The sequence below is a fragment of the Pelodiscus sinensis genome, chromosome 14 (assembly GCF_049634645.1).
Source record: "Pelodiscus sinensis isolate JC-2024 chromosome 14, ASM4963464v1, whole genome shotgun sequence".
In the NCBI taxonomy this organism is placed as follows: domain Eukaryota; kingdom Metazoa; phylum Chordata; order Testudines; family Trionychidae; genus Pelodiscus; species Pelodiscus sinensis.
In genome coordinates, this window is record NC_134724.1 from 14,114,338 (window position 1) to 14,134,625 (window position 20,288).

The 20,288-nt window shown below is 42.1% G+C and overlaps 1 protein-coding gene and 1 long non-coding RNA gene across 2 annotated transcripts in view; both read left to right on the forward strand.

Moving 5' to 3' along the window:
• The first annotated feature begins 518 nt into the window (after positions 1 to 518).
• Positions 519 to 6,424, forward strand: LOC142818268 (uncharacterized). The gene is made up of 3 exons (XR_012895653.1): positions 519 to 639; positions 5,799 to 5,966; positions 6,295 to 6,424. It is a non-coding gene; the product is annotated as an uncharacterized LOC142818268 (long non-coding RNA).
• A 6,441-nt stretch (positions 6,425 to 12,865) lies between these two features.
• Positions 12,866 to 20,288, forward strand: part of AGBL1 (AGBL carboxypeptidase 1) — a 485,420-nt gene continuing 477,997 nt past the window's right edge. Inside the window, exon 1 of the mRNA XM_075897043.1 lies at positions 12,866 to 13,110. Coding sequence (XP_075753158.1) covers positions 13,060 to 13,110 — 51 coding nt within the window. The 5' untranslated portion in view covers positions 12,866 to 13,059. The remainder of the gene's footprint in view (positions 13,111 to 20,288) is intronic.

The following is a 20,288-nucleotide window of genomic DNA, read 5'->3' on the forward strand; positions in this document are numbered from 1 at the left end:
GGCTGTCTTCCCCTCTGGCCGGACCACTGGGCAAGCGGTCCGACCTCCCCGGGCGGCAGCGGGCCGCTCCGGAGTATTGACTGGCTGTATTGGGGACACAGAGACCTAAGAGCACGGGTGGTTAAGGGTTAACTAGGGGCCAGCAACCCCGATGATGATAGGGCTGTAAGCCTGAGGGGGAGCCCGCCCCCTATCATGCAGCATAAAATAGAGTACTGAGAATGGAGAACTCCTGAATTCTGTTCAAGGGTCTTCCATTGACTTTCTGTGGTTTCTTTAGCAAGTCACTTAATATCTCTGCCTCAATCTCCCCAAGCATAAGATAGGGAAAATAATACTTACCTAAGCCATGTAGATCAAGCTTTGTGGCTCAGTTGATTACGGTTTACACAGTGTTTTGCAAATATCAAGTTCTATGCAAATGTCAAGCATTATTCATATTCTTTGATGGATTTTCTTATGAAAATGGAACTGAATCACTAATTTTTAAGAGCAGTTTTCTTACACCGTTTTTCACAGGGTTGCACTTTGACACAAGAATTCCTATGAGATTGCATTTGGTCAGTCATCTTCCCCAAGCATTGAGAGATGCTTCAATCCGCTCAAAATAAGGGGGTCCAGGGATGAGATTAAGAGAAGGTAAGAGAAGTGGATTCTTGAGATGGAGGTAGGAGCTGCAAGTCCTATTACTTATTATGACTCTAATTATTGTATTTATGTGTTAGCATAAATGGAAGAACATACTAGCTCTTTTGGACAGCTTCCAGAGTGTTTTCAAGAAATTACTTATTTGCACAATAGTTGGACCAAGATATGGAGTGTAATTCAGAGAAATAAAGAGTAGATGAAAGTCAGGACACCTCATTATAAGAGGTCCTTTTGCTTTGTTTCCAAAGCCAAAGCTCTAGGAACACTGTCTGCTCCCACTCAGTTGAGCCACAATGTGGACAAGTACAATCCTTCAGCCTTAAAATTTCCGTCTTGTTCTGGAGAGGAGCTCATTCTCTGAAGTGTTAATTCCACTAGATGACAGTGAGTTCCTTTATGCAGAAAACAAAAAGAAACCCCCCATTCTTCCACTGAGGATGGGTGGAATTTTAAAGGCTTAATATTATAAATACCTGGCCACCCATTGCATTTCCTACTTCATCCTCAGAGATGCTCTCTTCTTCCTCATTATCGGTAGAACTGCTGAATTTAGTAGGTCATAAACTAACATTCAGCCTCAGCCTCAGCCTCAGCCAGTTCTGAGCTTGCATTCCGAGCTTCCACCAGACCTGAAAAATATATCATAGACTTCAGGATGTCTTCATAGAAATCCAAGCTAGTGGGCCCAGCAGAAGACAGGAAAAAAATGATCTTGTACCCAGGAAAGCTTTGTTGTCCTTGAGGGCACGTCTATGCAGCAGTGTTGCGCTATTCTGAAATAAGGTAATGCATGTCTATACAGCAAGACTGTTATTTCAAAATAAATTTGAAATAATGGGCTCTTACCCTGACTTCTGTAAACCTCATTGTATGAGGAGTAACGGAAGTTCAGGAAAAGTGCTCTCTTTCAAAGTAAGTGCTATGTGGACATGACCAAAATCAAAATAAGCTATTTCAACTTAAGCTATGCAGTTGACATAGCTCAAATTGAGTAGCTTATTTCGGGTTTAGCTCTATTGTGTAGACATGCCCTGACAGAGACAGAGATATGGGGAGAGCAAGAGTTCAAGGAGAGTGTGACAGGATCAACTCTCCACTTCCGGTCTCACACCACGTTGTGAAGGAGGAAGTTACTCTAATCCTCTTGGATTTCATTGGAAAAATTCAGTTACATCAAAACAGGAAGGAGGTATTTTCATGGCTTGTGATATATCAAGAAGATAGTCAAGGGCACTCAGGATTAATCTGGGTGATGTGCACTAAGCCAGCCAAGGCAAACTCTCTAAAAAGAGACACAATTGTTAAAATTCAATAGACTTACATTGGTGGAGTCATCAACTGGATTGGGTAAAGTGCTTGAGGACAGAGTGCAATGGACAGGCTGTGTTACCAGAGTGATGGCCAAGATTACACATCTGGTGATCTAAAGTGGTTTCCTGTTTGCCTAGAAGTTCTTTACCTCTAATTTCCTTGAAGAATCCCTTGAGCACTTTCCCTAATGAGTTACTCTGCATAACACTAAAAAAGAATATATGAAAAGGACTGACACTTGCAGCCTCAGTGATTAATCCAAATCAGTCCCCTCTGCACTAACCATATCATAGCTCATTGACAGGGAGCTGTGGAGACAATGTGTGTGATGGTTCTATTGTAATTCAAGAAGATCCTAGAGACGTAGGGTACGTCTAGACTCATGGAATGAGGTTTACCGGGGCTGCCGACAAAGGGCTTTGATGTCGTCAGGGGGAACGTCCAGACTAGTGCGCGAGCCGACAAACAGCTGATCAGCTGTTTGTCGGCTCAGCACGGCAGCCATGTAAATGTAAATGAAGCCGCGATCATTTAAATCGCGGCTTCATTTGCCTTTGCCTATCTGTCTAATCTACATGCCTCTGCCGACAGAGGCATGTAGTCTAGACACAGCCCATGCCTCTGTCGCCAGAGGCATGTAGATTAGGCTACCAGACATAGGAAAATGAAGCGGTGATTTAAATAATCGCCGCTTCATTTAAATTTACATGGCTGCCGCACTGAGCCGACAAACAGCTGATCCTGGGATGAGGTTTACCTGAGTGGTTGACAAATACCTTTGATGTCGCCACCTGTGCATCCAGACTATCGCGCTGAGCTGACAAACAGCTAATCAGCTGTTTGTCGGCTCAGCGCAGCAGCCATGTAAATTTAAATGAAGCGGTGATTATTTAAATCGCCGCTTCATTTTCCTATGTCTGGTAGCCTAATCTACATGCCTCTGGCGACAGAGGCATGTAGTCTAGACGTATCCACAGTTTCACCTTCTGCAGTGAACTAGAACAAAACCAACACCATTCATTCATTTTCTTGAGTACAGCAATCACAGAAGAACCATAGGAAGAAGGAGAGATTGCTAACCTGACTGTGCTTGGAGAAAGGGATGTTAATGAAAAATAGCATTATGACCTGAAAGATGCCATATCAGAACTGGCAGGCATTCTACGAGTTAGTTCATTATCTGGTTTCTGATGGTGGTCAATACCTTTTCCCTCAGGCTATGTCTAGACTACAGGCTTCTTGTGCAAGAAAGGTAGTGTCCAGACTGCCTGGACGCTATCTCACATGTAAGCAGTGATTGCTATGGACAGAATGGCTACCAGGGTACCTGTGCTTTTTCTTCTTCCCTCTTCTTCTGAAAAAATTCCCTCTTCTGCGTCCACACACACCTTTTTGCGAAAGAGCTTTTTCGTAAAAAAGCTTCTTCCTCACAGAATGAGGATTACCAATGCTGGAAAACTTCCTCTGTTCTTTCAATTTACTGTTGAAAGAATGCACTTCCATTGTGGATGTAACTCAAGTTTTATCTGAAAAACAGCTGTTTTTCTGATAAGACTTTGTAGTCTAGACATAGCCCCACAGAGATCAGTGAACCCCCATAATGCATCTTAATGCTTTGCCTGTTTAGGTTGAGTTCTCACTCTCCTTTCCCCACATTTCTCACTTTTCAGAAATTGTTTTTACGTTGCCTTCTGTGCATAATATATGTGCATCTGTCTGTGTGGTAAAAAAAAGGATACTACTGAAAAACAGACGCAATGCAGTCTCTTCCTGTTAATGGGCAAGTCAGAGTTACATGCATGGCATTTGTCTGGACAGAGTGTGGTCTATTTCCTAAAACACGCAATTAACCTGATTCTTCACTGTCTTGCATTTTATATTGACATTTATACCCATGCAAAATACAACTAAATTGGAATGGTAGCATTTTGCACCTTGCACAAGTGCAACTGATGACACAAAGTTCAAGGGACTAGAGATTAAGGGCAGAAGAATTCCGAGTGTTGTTTAAACACATGAAAAATAGTGCTATAATTTATGGAAATAAGGGGGGATGGGTGATATTTGTGTTAGAAACATTTGGTGAGCCATAAAAGGAGGAACAAGGAGTCCCTTTGTTTTGTCTGTAGAAATGACAAAATAAATGATTTGGAATTGCAATCTTAACTATTCAATTGCCCGCTTCACATTGCACCTACTTTTGTCCATTAATATTTCACGGAATGTTAGGATATTTCACTGAATCATGGACTATTAGGATATAGGTGGAATGTTGAGCCTCAAAGCATGTGGGTTCTATATTCCAAGAATTCTGCAGGTGCCTCCTACCTGGCTACACCTTGAATATTCAGCAGTGTGATTCTATAGGTGTACCCCACATGAATGGATATGGAGCATTAATTAGTAGAGCAGTTGACTCCTATCTGACTGTACCTGGACAAATCAGTAACATGATAAGTGTATTTGACTTTCATGCATATGCAGAATTAAACAGAGCAGGTATTATTTATCTGTATGTATCTGAGGGATTCTGGAAACATCTGACAGCAGTCAAGTGGTTAAATAAATCTTATTTCAGTACATGCTTTTTTTTTTTAAAATGGGCTTATCATAAACCAGAGGTGAACATGATCATAACAAAATATATTGCAGAATCATTTGACAAAATGTCAAGGTTGGGGAAGCACATGCTTATTGAAACAAAAAGGTTGATTTTGAATAAACACAATAGTGTGAAATCTACCCAGTGCTTTTCTCTCCAGTTTCTGGTTGGGATGAACCTACATGCCTCTTTCAATGGGAAAACAAATTTGATACAGCAGCTCAACTGTAATTTTCCAAGACATTGCCAAATATGTATTTCAAAAGGGCTCCAGAGACTGGAGGGACCACATGAAAATTTGTGAGTGTAGTCAGGTACCATATGCAAAATCAATTATTATCATTCCTGTTGCTGTCCAGGAATCTCTGGGTTAGCAAGTCTCTTGATGGGAGGAAAAATGAGGGCTCTTTTAAAGTCTATTAACATTTGTTTTTAAAAAGTGTGAATTTGATGATCAGGAAAACAAGGGACAGGCAGCATCACAGGGGAAAACTGAAAACAGCTAGGCATATGATATAGAGGTTCTGTACAAAAATACCCCTGGTCTCCCTGTCCTGAGTCCATACCCTGCTTTGCCAATACAAGGCAGTCTTGATCTGCAATACCCCTTGTTGTGCCAGTCCTGTACTGTCACAGGGTATGTCTAGACTACAAGCCTCTTTCGAAAGACAGCGTCTAGACTGCAACCTCTTCTTTTGACAAAGCGAGCCACTTTTTCGAAAGAGAGCACCCAGGCAGTCTGGATGCTCTGTTTCAAAAAAGCCCTGTTTGCATTCAAGAATGCCTTTTTTTGAAAGAACACTTTTGAAAAAAGGTGTTATTCTTTGTGAAATGAGGATTACCACCATCGAAAGAAAAGCCTCATTCTTTTGATTTAATTTCGAAAGAACGCAGCTGTACTCTAGATGCAGGTGAAGTTTTTTCGAAAAAAGGCTACTTTTTTTCGAAAAACCCCTGCAGTTTAGACACAGACACAGAGCTTTGCCAGTCAATCTCATAAAGATGAGCCATCTAAGTATGCCCCCCCCAGTTACTCCTCCACAGAACATAATACAACAACAACACACAGCAAGGCAGATATTATAGTGACCTCTGAAGGGAAACAACTCTAGGCTAAGGCAGGTTTCTCCATCCTGGGCTGATGGTTGATATAACAACAGCTTATTATTAAGTAGTGGTAGCACAAGGAACCCAGAATGTGTCTGTCTCAAAGCCAGATGTTACTTTTCCCTTACAGTTGCTACAGATCCCACTTCAATCAACATTTGAAAATCAGAGTCAACATCATGACTTGTCCCTGGGAGTGATTTTATTTTCATTTTCATCCTTTCACTACAGCAATGTGGCAGCATTTTCCGGCAGGAGATTGATGCAAAGGGATAAGACTCTAACTATGTCTCCATGGGTGAGCAGATTTTCTTTTCATTTTACTTTATATGTTACTGCACAACACTTGCTAGGAAGAATGAAAACAAATTGTAAGTAATGAAGAAACTTTAGAGGAAAACGAAATAATATCCCTATTGTTATCTTGGATTCACATAATTCTGACAGGAAAGTGGGTGCCTAATTGACATGAAACTTGAACAGATAATAAGGTGTTTTAAGCATGGAGCTTTTTCAAATACATTTATACCAGCTCAGGCAGAACTTTGGAGGGAATAATTTATTACATTCAATGTACTTTTCTTTTAATTTTTTTTGTAACCTGATTCTTTTCTCACTTATGCTAGGGTAAATCAGGAGTAACTCCACTGAAGCCAAAAGTGATACACTTGAGGAAAACTGATGTAAGTAGTAGGCGATCCACCCCAAAGAATCCTGAGGGTGATCATGGTTTTCTCAGATGTTTGCATTATTTTTACTTTGTTTGATTAAATATTTCATAATTCTGGAAGTGAGCATTTTATATAATACAATTGAAATGTGAAGTTTAGTTGTCATTGGTTATATGAATCGCATGACATTGTGTCTTTTCTGACTGGTTGTGTTTAACTCTTAAGGTGCTAATTACCTCCTAGGGTATTTCTACACTGAAATAAAAAAACACATGCTGACCCATGTCAGTTGACTTGGGCTTGCAGGGTTTGGGCTGTGGTGCTGTTTAATTGTAGTATAGATGTCTGGGCTCATACTAGAGCCTTGGCTCTAGGACAATGTTCCTTCCATATTTTTTTCCATCCGTGTGTGGAATAAATTGTGTTTTGTGCACCAAGGCACGTGCAGATGTGCACCACCAATATAAACAAAAGCTGCTGGCTGTGGAAGTCTGTATGAACTCTGCCAATCAGCTGGGTAGCATTTGAATCTCTCCTGGGTGGTTGACTAAGCACTCATCTTACAGGAAACACTTCTCTAGGATCCTGGAGCATTAAATGGTTCCAAAGCTTGAGTTTCAACTTAAGCCTGGAAGTCTACACTGCAGCCAGAAGTGTCTAATTATAGTGTAGCTATACTCTTAGATGCAATTGTATGAATTATCTTATCAAACCATTCTTGTGAAGATAATAAAACTATACTGAATAGAAGACTATAGGTACGTCTACACAGCAGGGCTCAACTTGAAATAAACTATGCAAATTGAGGTACATCAATTGCGTAGCTTATTTTGAAATAGCTTATTTTGAATTTGGGAGTGTCTACACGGCACTTATTTTGAAATAGAGTACTCTTCCTCTGACTTCCTTTACTCCTCGTACAATGAAGGTTATAGGAGTCGGAGTAAGAAGTCCTCCAGCTTGACAGTATTTCGACATTATTTCGAAATAACTGCCTGCTGTGTAGGCGCAGACTAAATTATTTTGAAATAATTTTGCTGTGTAGATGTACCCTGAGAGAGCAAACACCAAGAGGGTGTGATTATAACAGAAGTAAATTTTTATATTTAAAGTCACACAAAATATATAATATTTTTGTATTATTTTCCCAGCTTTAATAAAAAAAAAAATCAGCAGACGCTAAGTTCCTTTCTAGGCAGCATGGGAATTCTTTCTCAAATCTAGTCGTTTTCTTCACAACACTTCCCACAGGTTCTAATTCGAAGAGAGATTTTTAAATGTGTATCATTGTACTGCAGTACTACTGCCAATAATACTTGGCTTCTGGATAGTCCCTCTGCATGAGCGTCTCAAAGCACTTTACATGCATTAGTTAAAGCTTCAGAAAGCTCCTGTGAAGGATGCTTCATTATCCCCATTTGACAGGTGGAGAAACTGAAACACAGAAAAGGAAATGACTTATCCAGAATCACACAGAGACCAAAGGCAATCCAAAGAGAGAATCCAGCTGTCCCAGCTTCTAGCCCTTTGCTTCAAAGTTGCTCCATACATCCTCCTAAAATAATTTTAATAACTAAGAAAAGAAACTAGTAGTGAGTTTGATTTTCATTTACTCAAATTAACACTGAAACCCAAAATGGCTCAAAACAAAACACCCATCAGTGATGCCAATGCAAATTTTAGCAATCTGGTTCCCATACACAGTGATTTGTAAGCACAGCATGAGTGTGAGAAGCTGCCCACTAGTTTACATCTCCTCCAGCTTTTGCCTGTCTCTAGGTTTTCCTGTTAATTCAGGCCTCTTGTGGTGAGTTAGGGTCTGTACAATGTCTGGAAGTGGGAAGTACAAACAGAAATATGCATGTCCTGGACCTGGTTAGGCAGGAAGCTACTATGTAGGGGCTGCTGAGAAATGTTAGCCTATTCACTCCTTTGGTTTGTTTGATTTGTCACTTTCAACTTTCCTTCCACATTTTTGCTATTCATAATATTCATGTGTCTTAAAGTTTGACTGAGAGCTCTTTGGAGTAAGGGCAGCCTTTTATGTTTGGAACTTCTGGATGCAAATGATATACAAATGAAATAAGAAAACAACAACAACAACAACAACAACAGTTCATGATTATATTTTAAAAAGAAGAGAAGATTTTCCAGTTTGCCATTGGTGCTATCTTCCCCAATAGCACAACAGATTTTGAATGCATATTTGGAAAATGTTTCTAAAGCTCCTTTATACTGTAAGGGAGGACAAGACAACTGTCAGGCAGAGGTAGTAGACCCCAAAGATAGCATACTGAGTTAGATGAGTCATGACATGTCTGTTCTGCATGACCTTTGGTGTGATACCAGATTAGAAGGAGCATTGCTTTCTTTCATGCATTTGGAGATGGGATAGTGACCTAGATAGAGCCTTTTTCTGTTCCTGCATATTACAGAAACCAGACTGATATTGGACTATGTAAACCATTAATCAACTTCTTTTTATATCCCTGGTTCAGCAAACACTTATGTATCTGCTTAACTATAAGCACTTAATTAAGTCCTATTGACATCAAAGATAAACATGTGCTTAAGTATTTTGCTGAACTGGGCCTCTGGTGTAAGATGGGATATTGGCCAATAAATGCTACTTGGCTTTTCTAATACATCAAGAGGTAGAAAACCAGGCTACTGTGACACTGATTTACATGATGCTAGAGGAGCTGGGACGCAGGCTACCTGGGCCTTTGGTCTATATGGTGCAATAGGAAATAGGAGCTCCCAGGGAATCTGGACCATTGATGTACTTTTCTACTTCACTCTCATCTTCTTTTAAAAATTCACGCAGCAGTTTCACATAGCTCAACTGACAGGTACCCATTGTCACTAGGAACAGAACAGGAGACAATGCAAAACAGCTTCCTTAAGCTGTTTTTAATTAGAACGTAAGTCATTTCCCGATGATGGATTAATCATTCTATGGCACGAACTGCTAGCAGTGCTCATAAAAATATTTTTGAATTTCTTTCCACTCATCTGAGAACACTGCTTTCCCCTCGTTTCTTGCATAAAATTATGTTATTAGATTTTATTGGACCCTGTTGATGTGAGACAAAGCTCCATGATCTGGCTCTGAGAGTCAATTGACAGAAGTGTTAATTCTCAGAGACAAATTCCTTTGGGATGTGCAGCATCTAAGTGCATTTTTTTAGGATGATATGTGCAAATCTTTGTGCTTGGGAAAGTGAGGGATCAAGAGAAATGAAAGGAGTGGAGTACAGTGCCGACTGGCAGAGCACAGTTACCACACAGGTGGAGCTCTGTCATTTCACCTTTCCAATACAAATGGCAGCACCTCCAACATTGTAGCCTTCAGTCTTCATGCTGTCAATGGGCTTACAGGACCCTTGCTGTTCCTGCCATGAGTACCCACGCGACTCTGTCACGACACCGTTCTGCTTATCTGAAGGCTACAGTAGGATTTCAATCCATGTCTCCAGTCCTGTTTCCCACTGCCCATATAAACATGACCCAAGGAAAAAGATACTTGTGTACTTCGAGTATGTTTTTTTCAGTGCTGAGTTCTGTAGGTTATGTCATTATTGGTTTGAGGGACCTTTTCTCCTGGGAATTATTAACAATAAAGAGGTATGTGAAAGTAGTATGTGGGTGTAATGATACATAAGTGAATGCATCATATTAGATGGCTTCCTGTGCATGAGCACAAAGGGGCTGCAAAAGGGGGCAGTAAAATTTAGCAAATGCAGTATTGTTTTTGTGGATTAGGCTAAGTGTTTGCCTGTAGGATAGGTGTAGGCAGTTCCTGGTCAGTGCAGCTCAGCCAGACACGAGTTTTGCCTTAGCAAAGGAGATGACCTCAGACTGTCATTCAGTGGTTACATGTCCTGTACCCTGAGGGTGAACTTACACGGCACCCTAAACTCGAAATAAGATACACAATTTGCGATACACAAATTGCGTATCTTATTTTGATTGAATTTCAAAATTGAATATTTTGAAATTTGGCATGTCTACGCAGATGTTTTGACAAAAATGACAAAAATGTTTTGACTAAAAATTTCTGATCCAGTTCCAATATACAGATGATTAGAGGCATAAAGAAAAGTTTCTTAAAAATTTAAATTGGGGGAAGGGATTGCTGTTCCCTAGGATCTCTTCCCATTTTACCGTTCCTCCCTATTTATCATACTGGTTCACAAAGTATGTATCATTTCTGCCCTCTTCTGGATGGCACATCAAGACCTCTAAGGCTGTGCCCAGACTCAGGGGTTTTTTCGAAAAAAGTAGCCTTTTTTCGAAAAAACTTCACCTGCGTCTAGACTGCAGCCGCGTTCTTTCGAAATTAAATCAAAAGAATGTGGCTTTTCTTTCGACGGTGGTAAACCTAATTCCACGAGGAAGAACGCCTTTTTTCGAAAGTGCTCTTTCGAAAGAAGGCATTCTTGAAAGCAAACAGGCTTTTTAGAAAGAGAGCATCCAGACTCACTGGGGCTATGTCTAGACTGCAAGCCTCTTTCGAAAGAGAGCGTCTAGACTGCACGTTGAACTTTCGAAAAAGCGGCTTGCTTTTTCGAAAGAAAGCATCCAGTGAGTCTGGATGCTCTCTTTCGAAGAAGCCCTATTTACATTGAAGAACGCCTTCTTTCGAAAGAGGAACTTTCGAAAGAAGGCGTTCTTCCTCGTGAAATGAGGTTTACCGCCATCGAAAGAAAAGCCGCGTTCTTTCGATTTAATTTCGAAAGAACGCGGCTGCAGTCTAGACGCAGGTGAGGTTTTTTTAGAAAAAAGGCTACTTTTTTCGAAAAAACCCCTGAGTCTGGACACAGCCTGGGTGCTTTCTTTCGAAAAAGCGGCTTGCTTTTTCGAAATTCTGCGTGCAGTCTAGACGCTTTCTTTCGAAAGAGGCTCTTTCGAAAGTATCTTTCGAAAGAGCTTCTTTCGAAAGAGGCTTGCAGTCTAGACATAGCCAAAGTGAAGAAAGCAAAGAAAGCACACAGAAGATCAGAACCCTAATATGATATAACTAATAGATATTTCCCTCGGGTGTCAATGGCACAGAGCTGGCATTCAGTGAAAAAGGTCCTGACTTGTTTCTTCGCTAACAAGTATGGGAATAAATTCACAGATATAATTCCATTTAAGATACAATTCACATTGTATCTTAGCATTGTCATATTGCACTTCAGCAAAGTTTACAAACCAGAAAAAGAATTAAACCCAATGTTATGAAAGTTACATACATAAAGAACTCTATGACTCAATGCAGTGAAAATATAAATAGTGCATCAATGTTACAGTATTTTAGATTAAGCAAGTCTGACTTAATAAATACCAGAAGGCACGTCCAGTATTTGAACTGAAAATTGCAAACTTTGAAGTTTGTCATTACATTGCACAATTGCAAAAAAAAGTTCCCATTTTAGAATGAACTCAGAGAAAGTTTGCAGGTTTAACCCCCAGGAATTGGCCCAGTTTTTGAATGAGAACCTCCAGACATTCAAGGAAGCAAAATTTTACATTTTGTGCTGACAAAGATTAATTTTTGCAATTAAAGTTAGGAGAACAAGAATGATTGCATGTTTTGAAGCAAAACTTGGGCATATAAAGAAAATGTCACAGGGAGTAACAATTACTCAAGGGAATTTGCCAAAGCCATCCACTTGAAAAAGTGCCCAAATTTGGCCAATTTATAAGCCTTTGAAAAAAATCACAGTATATGCATATGTAGTAATGAGGTCCATCTTTTTTGTGCACCAAATGAGGGTGGGATCCTGTGTGGGGCAAAGGTGATCATGTAATTAAAGACTGTCATTAGGCATATGCACAAGGGGGACAAAATAAAGATGCAAACCCGTCCTTACTTCTGGAATTTCCTAACTTTTGAGAGCTGGAGTTGCAACCCTAATGTTTGCATTGTTGTTGTGTATGCAATATATGAGGGAGTGTTTGATCATTTAAAGGACAAACCAGTCCTCATAGCGAGTTTGAGCTGGATGCTCAAGGTCCACTAATCCTGTTTAATTCTTGAGACTTACCACATTCTGTGTCCTAGACTGCTTGATGTACTGGATAAGGGATCTGGTGAGTAAGCCTAGAATGTCAGAGAGGCTCCTCTGATTCCACTCTCCCTGTCCCTTTGACTATCTCCACACTTCAGTTCATTGTCAGCACTAGCTAATGCTGAATGTATCTCTGTGTATGTGTGTCTCCAATTTCATTAGGACAGAGGCAGACAAGTGTCCACTTAGGGCCTTCTGGAACTGATCAGCAGATCAGCTGGGAATGTCTGTCAGGAAGCCAGGGCTATAGCACTCCCTCCCGTCTCCCTGCACTTCTGTGAGGTTTGTGGCTCTCCTTTCTCTTGTTGTCATTGCCACCCTCCCGACTCCCCCTGCCACACACCAAACACCCCGACCTTTTCTGAACACTTTGCGTAATCCCTAGGACTCTTTATATAGGAATTAATCTCCCTGTCACAGTGTATGTGAGAGTCTGGAGGTGGGTGGGGGCGGGGTGGGGGTACATTTATCTCTCCCGCTGAGGTCTAGAGTTGCATTGCTGTCATTATTAGTGGTAGCAGCATGCATGTATCTGGGATCTGTGTTTAGCGTCTTCGTTTCTTAAACAGGACTGGGGCCACAGAAAAGCAGCTTGGCAGCTCTGTGTTCCAGCTGCATTGTGTCTGCTGCTGAGAGGCAGAGATTGTGAGTGGAAATCAGCATGGCAGAACAAGAAGCCAGTGGCTTGCAACTCCTTCTCTCCACCCTCCAGGTAAGATGAGCTTGAGCTAATGGTACAGACAGTCAAGCTTGTTTCCTTTGCAATCGACAAGCAATGACTGGCTGGGGTGAGGCTGCTGATCAGCTCCCTGCTGCCTTCTTTCAAAGGCATCTGAACACAGGAGTCCTGCCCTGATCTTTCCCCCGCCCTGGCAAGCTTTCACAAAATGAACGTACTCTGTCCAGAGATTAATGCTGGTGATTGCTGCGTTGCATCAATTACTGAGTTTAGTTTGAGTGCAGCATCTCAGACCCTGGATCTGCCAGTGTGCGACAGGGATAGGAAGGTGTGAGAAAGAGAAAGAGAATGGGACCTATCTGAGCTGTCCGCCTATGAGTCAGGCTGGGAAGGCAACAGCAGATCTTTCTGAGATGGGCAAGTCCACGCTGTGCTCTTCGATCCTTAGAGAAGTGGCTGTACAAACTCCTAAGGACAGGACAGCAGAGGCTTTTCAGACAGGTTTTGGTGTCCGCTGCATGTACATAATAGAAGAGAGCCCAAAAGAACTGAGAGAGGGGTTGGTGTGAGATCCTCAGGCAGAATCATGAGTAGGTTGGGGATGTCTCATACAAACAGCTCCCTACAACTGTAGGGAGCCTCAGCCAATGGCAGATTTTGGTGCTTCTTTTTCTGGCATTTGTGGTCAGGCTCCACCAGAGATTAATGTGGAGGAAGAGGCACACACACCTCTTTGACCTTATAGCACTTGCTATCATATTTGTGTGATGTTGCACCATTTGCATGAGTGAGTCACCAGCCCAGGTGGACAGAATGTTCCACCCATGGGCATTCCTGTGATACGATGCATGGTCTGGTCAGGGGAATCTGTGCTCTTGTTTTTCACAAACATAGTTTAGGTGCAGTGGTTGAACCTAAAACATCCATTATCATGAGGGTCAGGTGAGAGTTTCAGAGGGATAGCCTGTGGTTAGTCTGTAATTTAATCTGAAGAAGTGGGTTGTGCTCACAAAAGCTAATGATGCCATCTATAATGTTTATTAGTCTCTAAGGTGCTGCTGGACTATTTGCTGTTTTGTAAGGTGAGATTTTGTGCTTCATTCAGAAAAAATTCTACAAAAAAATTACTTTTCAAAGTTTTAAAAATTCCTTTTTTTTGTGATTCGCTGACTAGCTGAATAGAAGCAAGTCACAGACTAACAAGATACTTAAACATGCATGAGATGCAAGTAAGCAGCCTGTTTCACTCACATCCCAACACCTTTGAAGGCAATAGCAACCTGTGAAGTAGACTACCTTTGTTAGTTATGTGAGTCAGAACCCTGCACAAAGACAAGTCCCAGAACTAGAATAGCAAGAGTGCTGTATTAAAAACACAAGAATTTCCTTATGGGATAAGATCAATGGTTTATCTATTCCAGTATCATCTGTGCTCTTCGATCCTTAGAGAAGTGGCTGTACAAACTCCTAAGGACAGGACAGCAGAGGCTTTTCAGACAGGTTTTTTTGAAATTACACTTTATAATGGTTAGTATTTATACTTCAGCTTGAGGGTTGACATGTGTTATCCAAGCTGATATAACTATGAATATTTTGATGAATCACACCGATGTCTCATCTTGGTATCTTGTGGCAAAGAGTTCCACAGGTTAATCATGTACTGTATTTAAAAATTCTTGTCTTCATTTTAATTCCAATAGATGTCCCTCATTCTTTTATTATGAAGAAGTACAAATAGAAACACCCAATTTATTTTCCCCGTGGCATTCATTTTTTTCTGGACCTCTACTATGTCCCTTCTTCTTGTTATTCTCGCTAAAGGACACTGTCCTAATATTCTCTGTGACTTCTCAGGATCGAGGGGTGTAAGGGAAATAAGCATGGGTCCTGGATTAAAAACAAAAGATATTACCTGAAATCAGAATTGAAGTTCTCTGGCAAAGTTGTGTGTAGGCCTGGGTTGGGTATAGTATGGAAAGCTGTGGGTCAGGACTACAGAGAAAGACAGAGCTGTGTGAATGGAAAACTAGTACAGTGACTGTCCATAATACCCCAAACTCAAACAGTGCTATTGGTTCTCAGTTCTGTAAACTCACTTACCAAAGCAAAGAGCAGTCTTGTTGCGGTCGCCCATCATTTTGGCATTATGGGTGAGTGGAGGAAGCAATGGCTGGGCTCAGCCATTTTGGACTAGATTTTGACTGACAGTGAGGAGCTGGTTGCAGCTGTGAATGTGGACGAGGTCTGGGGTAGGGTTGCCAGATGGTTTCAACAAAAATACCAAACACACTTGGCATAATATCACGATCTCCATTACATCTTATTTAGAAAATATCGGACATTTATATTTTGTCTTTTATATTTTCTCAATTTGTTTCCTGAACAGAAAGCTCAAATACTGGACTGTCCGGTTCAAAATCGGGCACCTGGCAACCCTAGTCTGGGGTGTAAACAATTATTAAATGATAAACATCATGACTGTAAATAGTGCAGCAGAATAGGACAACGGACTTCAACAACAAACAGACTTTAACAAACTCAAAGAACTTGTAGGTCCCATGCAAAAAAATCTACAGAAAAAAAGAGTTCAGAAGAGCTGTTAGTTTTTCAAAGAGACATTATTAAACATATAAGAGCAAACTATCCCAGTGTGAAGGAAAAATGGGAATAATAATAATGGGAATAATAATCTTCCCCTCTACTCTTGTGGAAAAATGCAGCATCCAAGATGGATGCCAGCATCAGGTGATATGGTCATATGTCTCTTCAAGGCCCCTTTCTCCAGCTGAATCTGTTTGTTCACGGCAATTCTGGGGGCTGGGACTGGGGTAGATCCCAGCCCCCTGAGCTGCCGCACAGTAGCTGCCTACATTCTCTATGCAAAGAGGAGGGAAGTGCAGGCTAGTGGTTAGAGCAGGGAGGGATGCCTGCATTCTACCAGCTGGACCCCCCCGCTGCCTGCCAGACCTCAGCATGTGGGGTGGCCCCGGAAGGCAGAGCTCAGCTCCCAGCGAATCTGTGTGTGTGTGTGTGAGTGTGTGTGTGTGTGTTTGTGTGCATGTGAGAGAGAGAGAGAGAGAGAGAGAGAGAGAGAGAGAGAGAGAGATCACCCTAGCCAGTCGTGTGTGCACGCGTATGAAGCGGGATTTGACCAGTTATGATGTAAACTTCAAAGAAGTGTGTGAAATGATGCAGCAGCAGAAGTCCCATTAAATAAAGTGTGTGAGTATAATGTTTAATTTATGCTATTATTAATCATCATATCAATTATCAATAATACTACATTGTATATTTTCAGTCATGCAAATGGTGTTAATAGCTTAAGAAAAGAAAGGAAAGGATTCTTTTAACAGATATTTTTAGTGTTATAGGTATCTGCAGACTCTGATCTTAATGATTTTATGCAAATGCTTTTGCATAAAGATATGCAAATGTGCAAATAAAATGTTACCGGTCCGCCAAAAGTCTGTGAATATATTTGCCGGTCCATGGTATAAAAAAAGTTGGGCTCCACCGGTCTAGATCAAATTACTATATGGTGGATGCGCAGTTGATTGACGGACTGTACTCAAAGGGTACATCTGCACAGCAGTGTTATTTTGGAATAACTGACATTAATATGTGCTCTTTGTCGGATTTCCTGAGGTGTAGACAGCACCAAAAGCTGAAATAAGCTATTCTGACTTAAGTTACACAATTGATGTAGCTTAAGTTGCGTAGCTTATTTCAGCTTTAGCTCTGCTGTGTAAACATGCCCAAAGTGTAGCCATCCATGGTTTCCTGCCAGTCTGGGAGGGCATATTCAATGAAATCCCACAAGGGTCTGTCCTGATCTGGCACTATTCAAAATTTGTATTAATGATGTTGATAATTGAATGGAAAGTATGTTTATTAAACTTGTGGATGATCCCAACCTGGGAAGGAGTTGCAAGCACTCTGGAAGACAGGATTAGAATTCAAAGAGATCTGAATAAATTGGAGAATTGGTCTGAAAACAATAAGATGAAAGTCCATACAGACCAGTGCAAAAGTACTTCATTTAGAAAGAAAAAATGAAAGGCACATTTACAAAATGGGGAATAATTAGCTAGGCAGTAATACTGCTGAAAAGGGTCTGTGGCTGATAGTGGGATCATAATTTGAATATGAGTCAACAATGTGATGCATTTGATAAAAACGCTTCTATCATTAAGGTATTTTAACAGGAGTATCCTATGTAAGACACAAGAGGTAATTGTCCCTCTCTGTTTGGCACTGGTGAGGTCTTGGAGGAAGTGGTGTGGGCCAGGCTGCTGTGAGGCTCCATGCCTATGGATGCTTAAATAAAGCATCTCATGGCCTGCCAGCAGCTTACCTGAGTAGGCCCAGGGGTGGCCCGTGGCTATAGGAGGACTCGGCTGCCGCCTAGGGCACCGCTGCCCGGGTCACCCGATGATGACGTCACGGGGGCTCATGGGGTGCCCGCCGATGATGTCAGGCCATTGACGGCCCTGGAGGCGGGGGTGCCGATTGCGCGCTCTGCCTGGGGCGCCAGCTGCCGCAGCCGGCCTCAGGCTGCTCCTGGGTAGGCCCATGGCCCAACTTTGAAAACCCTTGGATTTGACAAACACGTCGGGGATGGTCTAGCTATACTTGTTCTTGCCTTAGTGCAGAGAGCAAGACTAGATGACCTCTCAAAGTCCCTTGCAGCCCAGCATTTCCACGATTTTGTGATTTGGTGCTGTAAGACAAGCCTAACGAGTTCATGATGAGAATTACAATACTAGCATGTTCTTATTTTCTCCCAGGAATGATCCCCAGTGTAGCTCAATGACACTATCACCTAGCACTGCTCCAAGAATCCAGTGATAAAAAGACCATTGCTGGAACTTAAAATAGCTATAAATATTTCTCTACTTTGGCAGCACTGGGCTGAGAAATGATGGCTTGTGTTGATGTTTGCATTTCTTGATGGTATCTCTGTGCACTTAGTTATTCTCTAGAATAGCTCCCACAGACTAGTCTCTTTGTTTTTGTGTCCTGCTTAATTGTCAATAGCTGTTCCTTTTCTTTTAGTGGGCACTAAAAATTGCTTGTTATGTACAGAAAGCTGTTTCACAGGAGGTTTTAGTCATTGTGTATTGTTCTGGTTGTTTTTAAACCATAAAACTGTCTTTTTCCACAGACATCTTTATCCCAGGAATTAGAGAGCTTTCCATTATCTAGCACTAGGCCAGACTTTATTAATGGCAGATCCAGGGAGCCTTTTCCCCATTCAACACAAGCTCTTGACCTCATTACTCCCAGATGGAGAGAAACCTCTCACCTTTCCATATGGACACAGGTTCTATTAGCTTCAGCTTGAAGGAGGGAGTCCTCTCATTCTGTCTCTCACAGTGACACAGATTGCATATTTCCAGCTCCAGTGAAGAATACTCTTTCTGCATCTGGAACTGGCCACAGGTATCCTTGCCCCCAAACCTGAGGTAATCCTCTCTTCATCTGACATTGACCCAGACTCCATTACCCCTAGCCTGAGGGAGCCCTTTCCCCAGAGCATAATATGGCATAGAGCATGAAAATGTAATCATATCACAGACCAAAACAGAAGCAAGATACTCTTTGTAAGAAAATTCACCAGGGACCAATTTAATTTCTGTGTGGCAAAGGCTAGCTGGTCCTTTGCGGCAAGCTGGACTTAACTTCAGTTTGGGTATGTCTACACTACAGCGTTATTTCGAAATATCTTATTTCGAAATAGTTAATTTGAAATTAGTTAATTTTGAAATAACGCGTCTACACACAAAATGCCTTTTGAAATAGCATTTTGCTATTTCAAAATAGCGCGTCTACACCGAGTGGATGATGAATGGCATTTAAGGCCGGCTGGAACCAGGTCTGGCAGAGCATCAGGTCTGGAGTTACTTTGTGTGGCTGCTGCCTGAGGCTATCTGAGGCTTGTGCTTAAAGGGACCCCCCCTCCCCCCGGACAGCTGGTTCTCAGCTTTTCCTGCTTGCTTGCCTACCTCAATGAGGGACAGCAGAGCATTTTATCTCTGTGTGCTCTGGTTGCCCTCACTCGGGACACCACAGCACTCTGCAACATGGAGCCAGAGCTGCCCCTGGGCACTCTGGTGCTTCTCATGGATGCGTTGCTACAAGCCTGGCTGCACTTTCTGCAGGCTGACATCCGGGAGGTCCATTGAGGGGCTGTCAGTATCCAGGAGGCCCTGAGGGAGAGCTTCCACTCTGGGGAGAACTAAGAGCCTCCCTGGTCTGCCCCACTGGGGGCTTGTGCCTCATTCCTCCTTCGTGTCCTTCCATTTACCCTCCCAACCCCCCTTCCTGATGTCAAATAAAATACACGTATTTTCATGACCACAAACTCTCTTTATTTAACAAAACTGGGGGTGGGGGAATGAAATGCTGGTGAGACTGGGGAAAGGAGGTGGGAGGGGGAGAAGAGAAGGTGGGAGGGGGAGGGGGAAACCTGGGAGGAGGGAGTTGGAAGAGGGAAGTAAGGGGAAGAAGGGGGAGGGGAAGCTCAGGGCTCAGGGTTGGGGAGTCCCGCTGGATGAACTTGATTTTCATGAAAAACTGCTCCTTGGTTTGCATGTGACCTTTGGTGGCCAGGCTGGCAGCTATCAAGCCATAGACGGCCGCGTTCCTCCATCTAGTGCGGAGATCATGGACGTTAGGGGCATCCCCCCCAAATCTGAATAAGGTCCATGATCTCCACCCTGGACCATGATCCTGGGGTACAGTGGAGGGCTGGCTGCCAGTGGCTTGCTGGCTCATGTTTTGGGGCCACTGGGTCAGGGGCAGTGACTGCTGGCTCTGGGCTGGCAGGCTTGGAACTGGCACAGGCACTGTGGCCGAGTCAACTCCTTTAAGGGCTCCAGAGAGGGAGAGGACTGTTCTTGGTTGAGGCTGGAGTGGCCACCAGGGCACCCTGGGAACTCTGAAGGCCCCCTATTTTGATATAAGTGTCTACACAGCACTTATTTCGAAATAGCTATTTTGAATTTGGCATTATTCCTCATGGAATTAGATTTACCAAATTCAAAATAAGTGCTCCGCTATTTTGAATTAATTTCGAAATAGCGGTTTGGCTGTGTAGATGCTAATAAAGTTATTTCGTAATAACTGCTGTTATTTTGAAATAACTTTGCTGTGTAGACATACCCTTTCAAACTTGGCAACAACCCTTCAACCTCACTGAGCAGGCAATC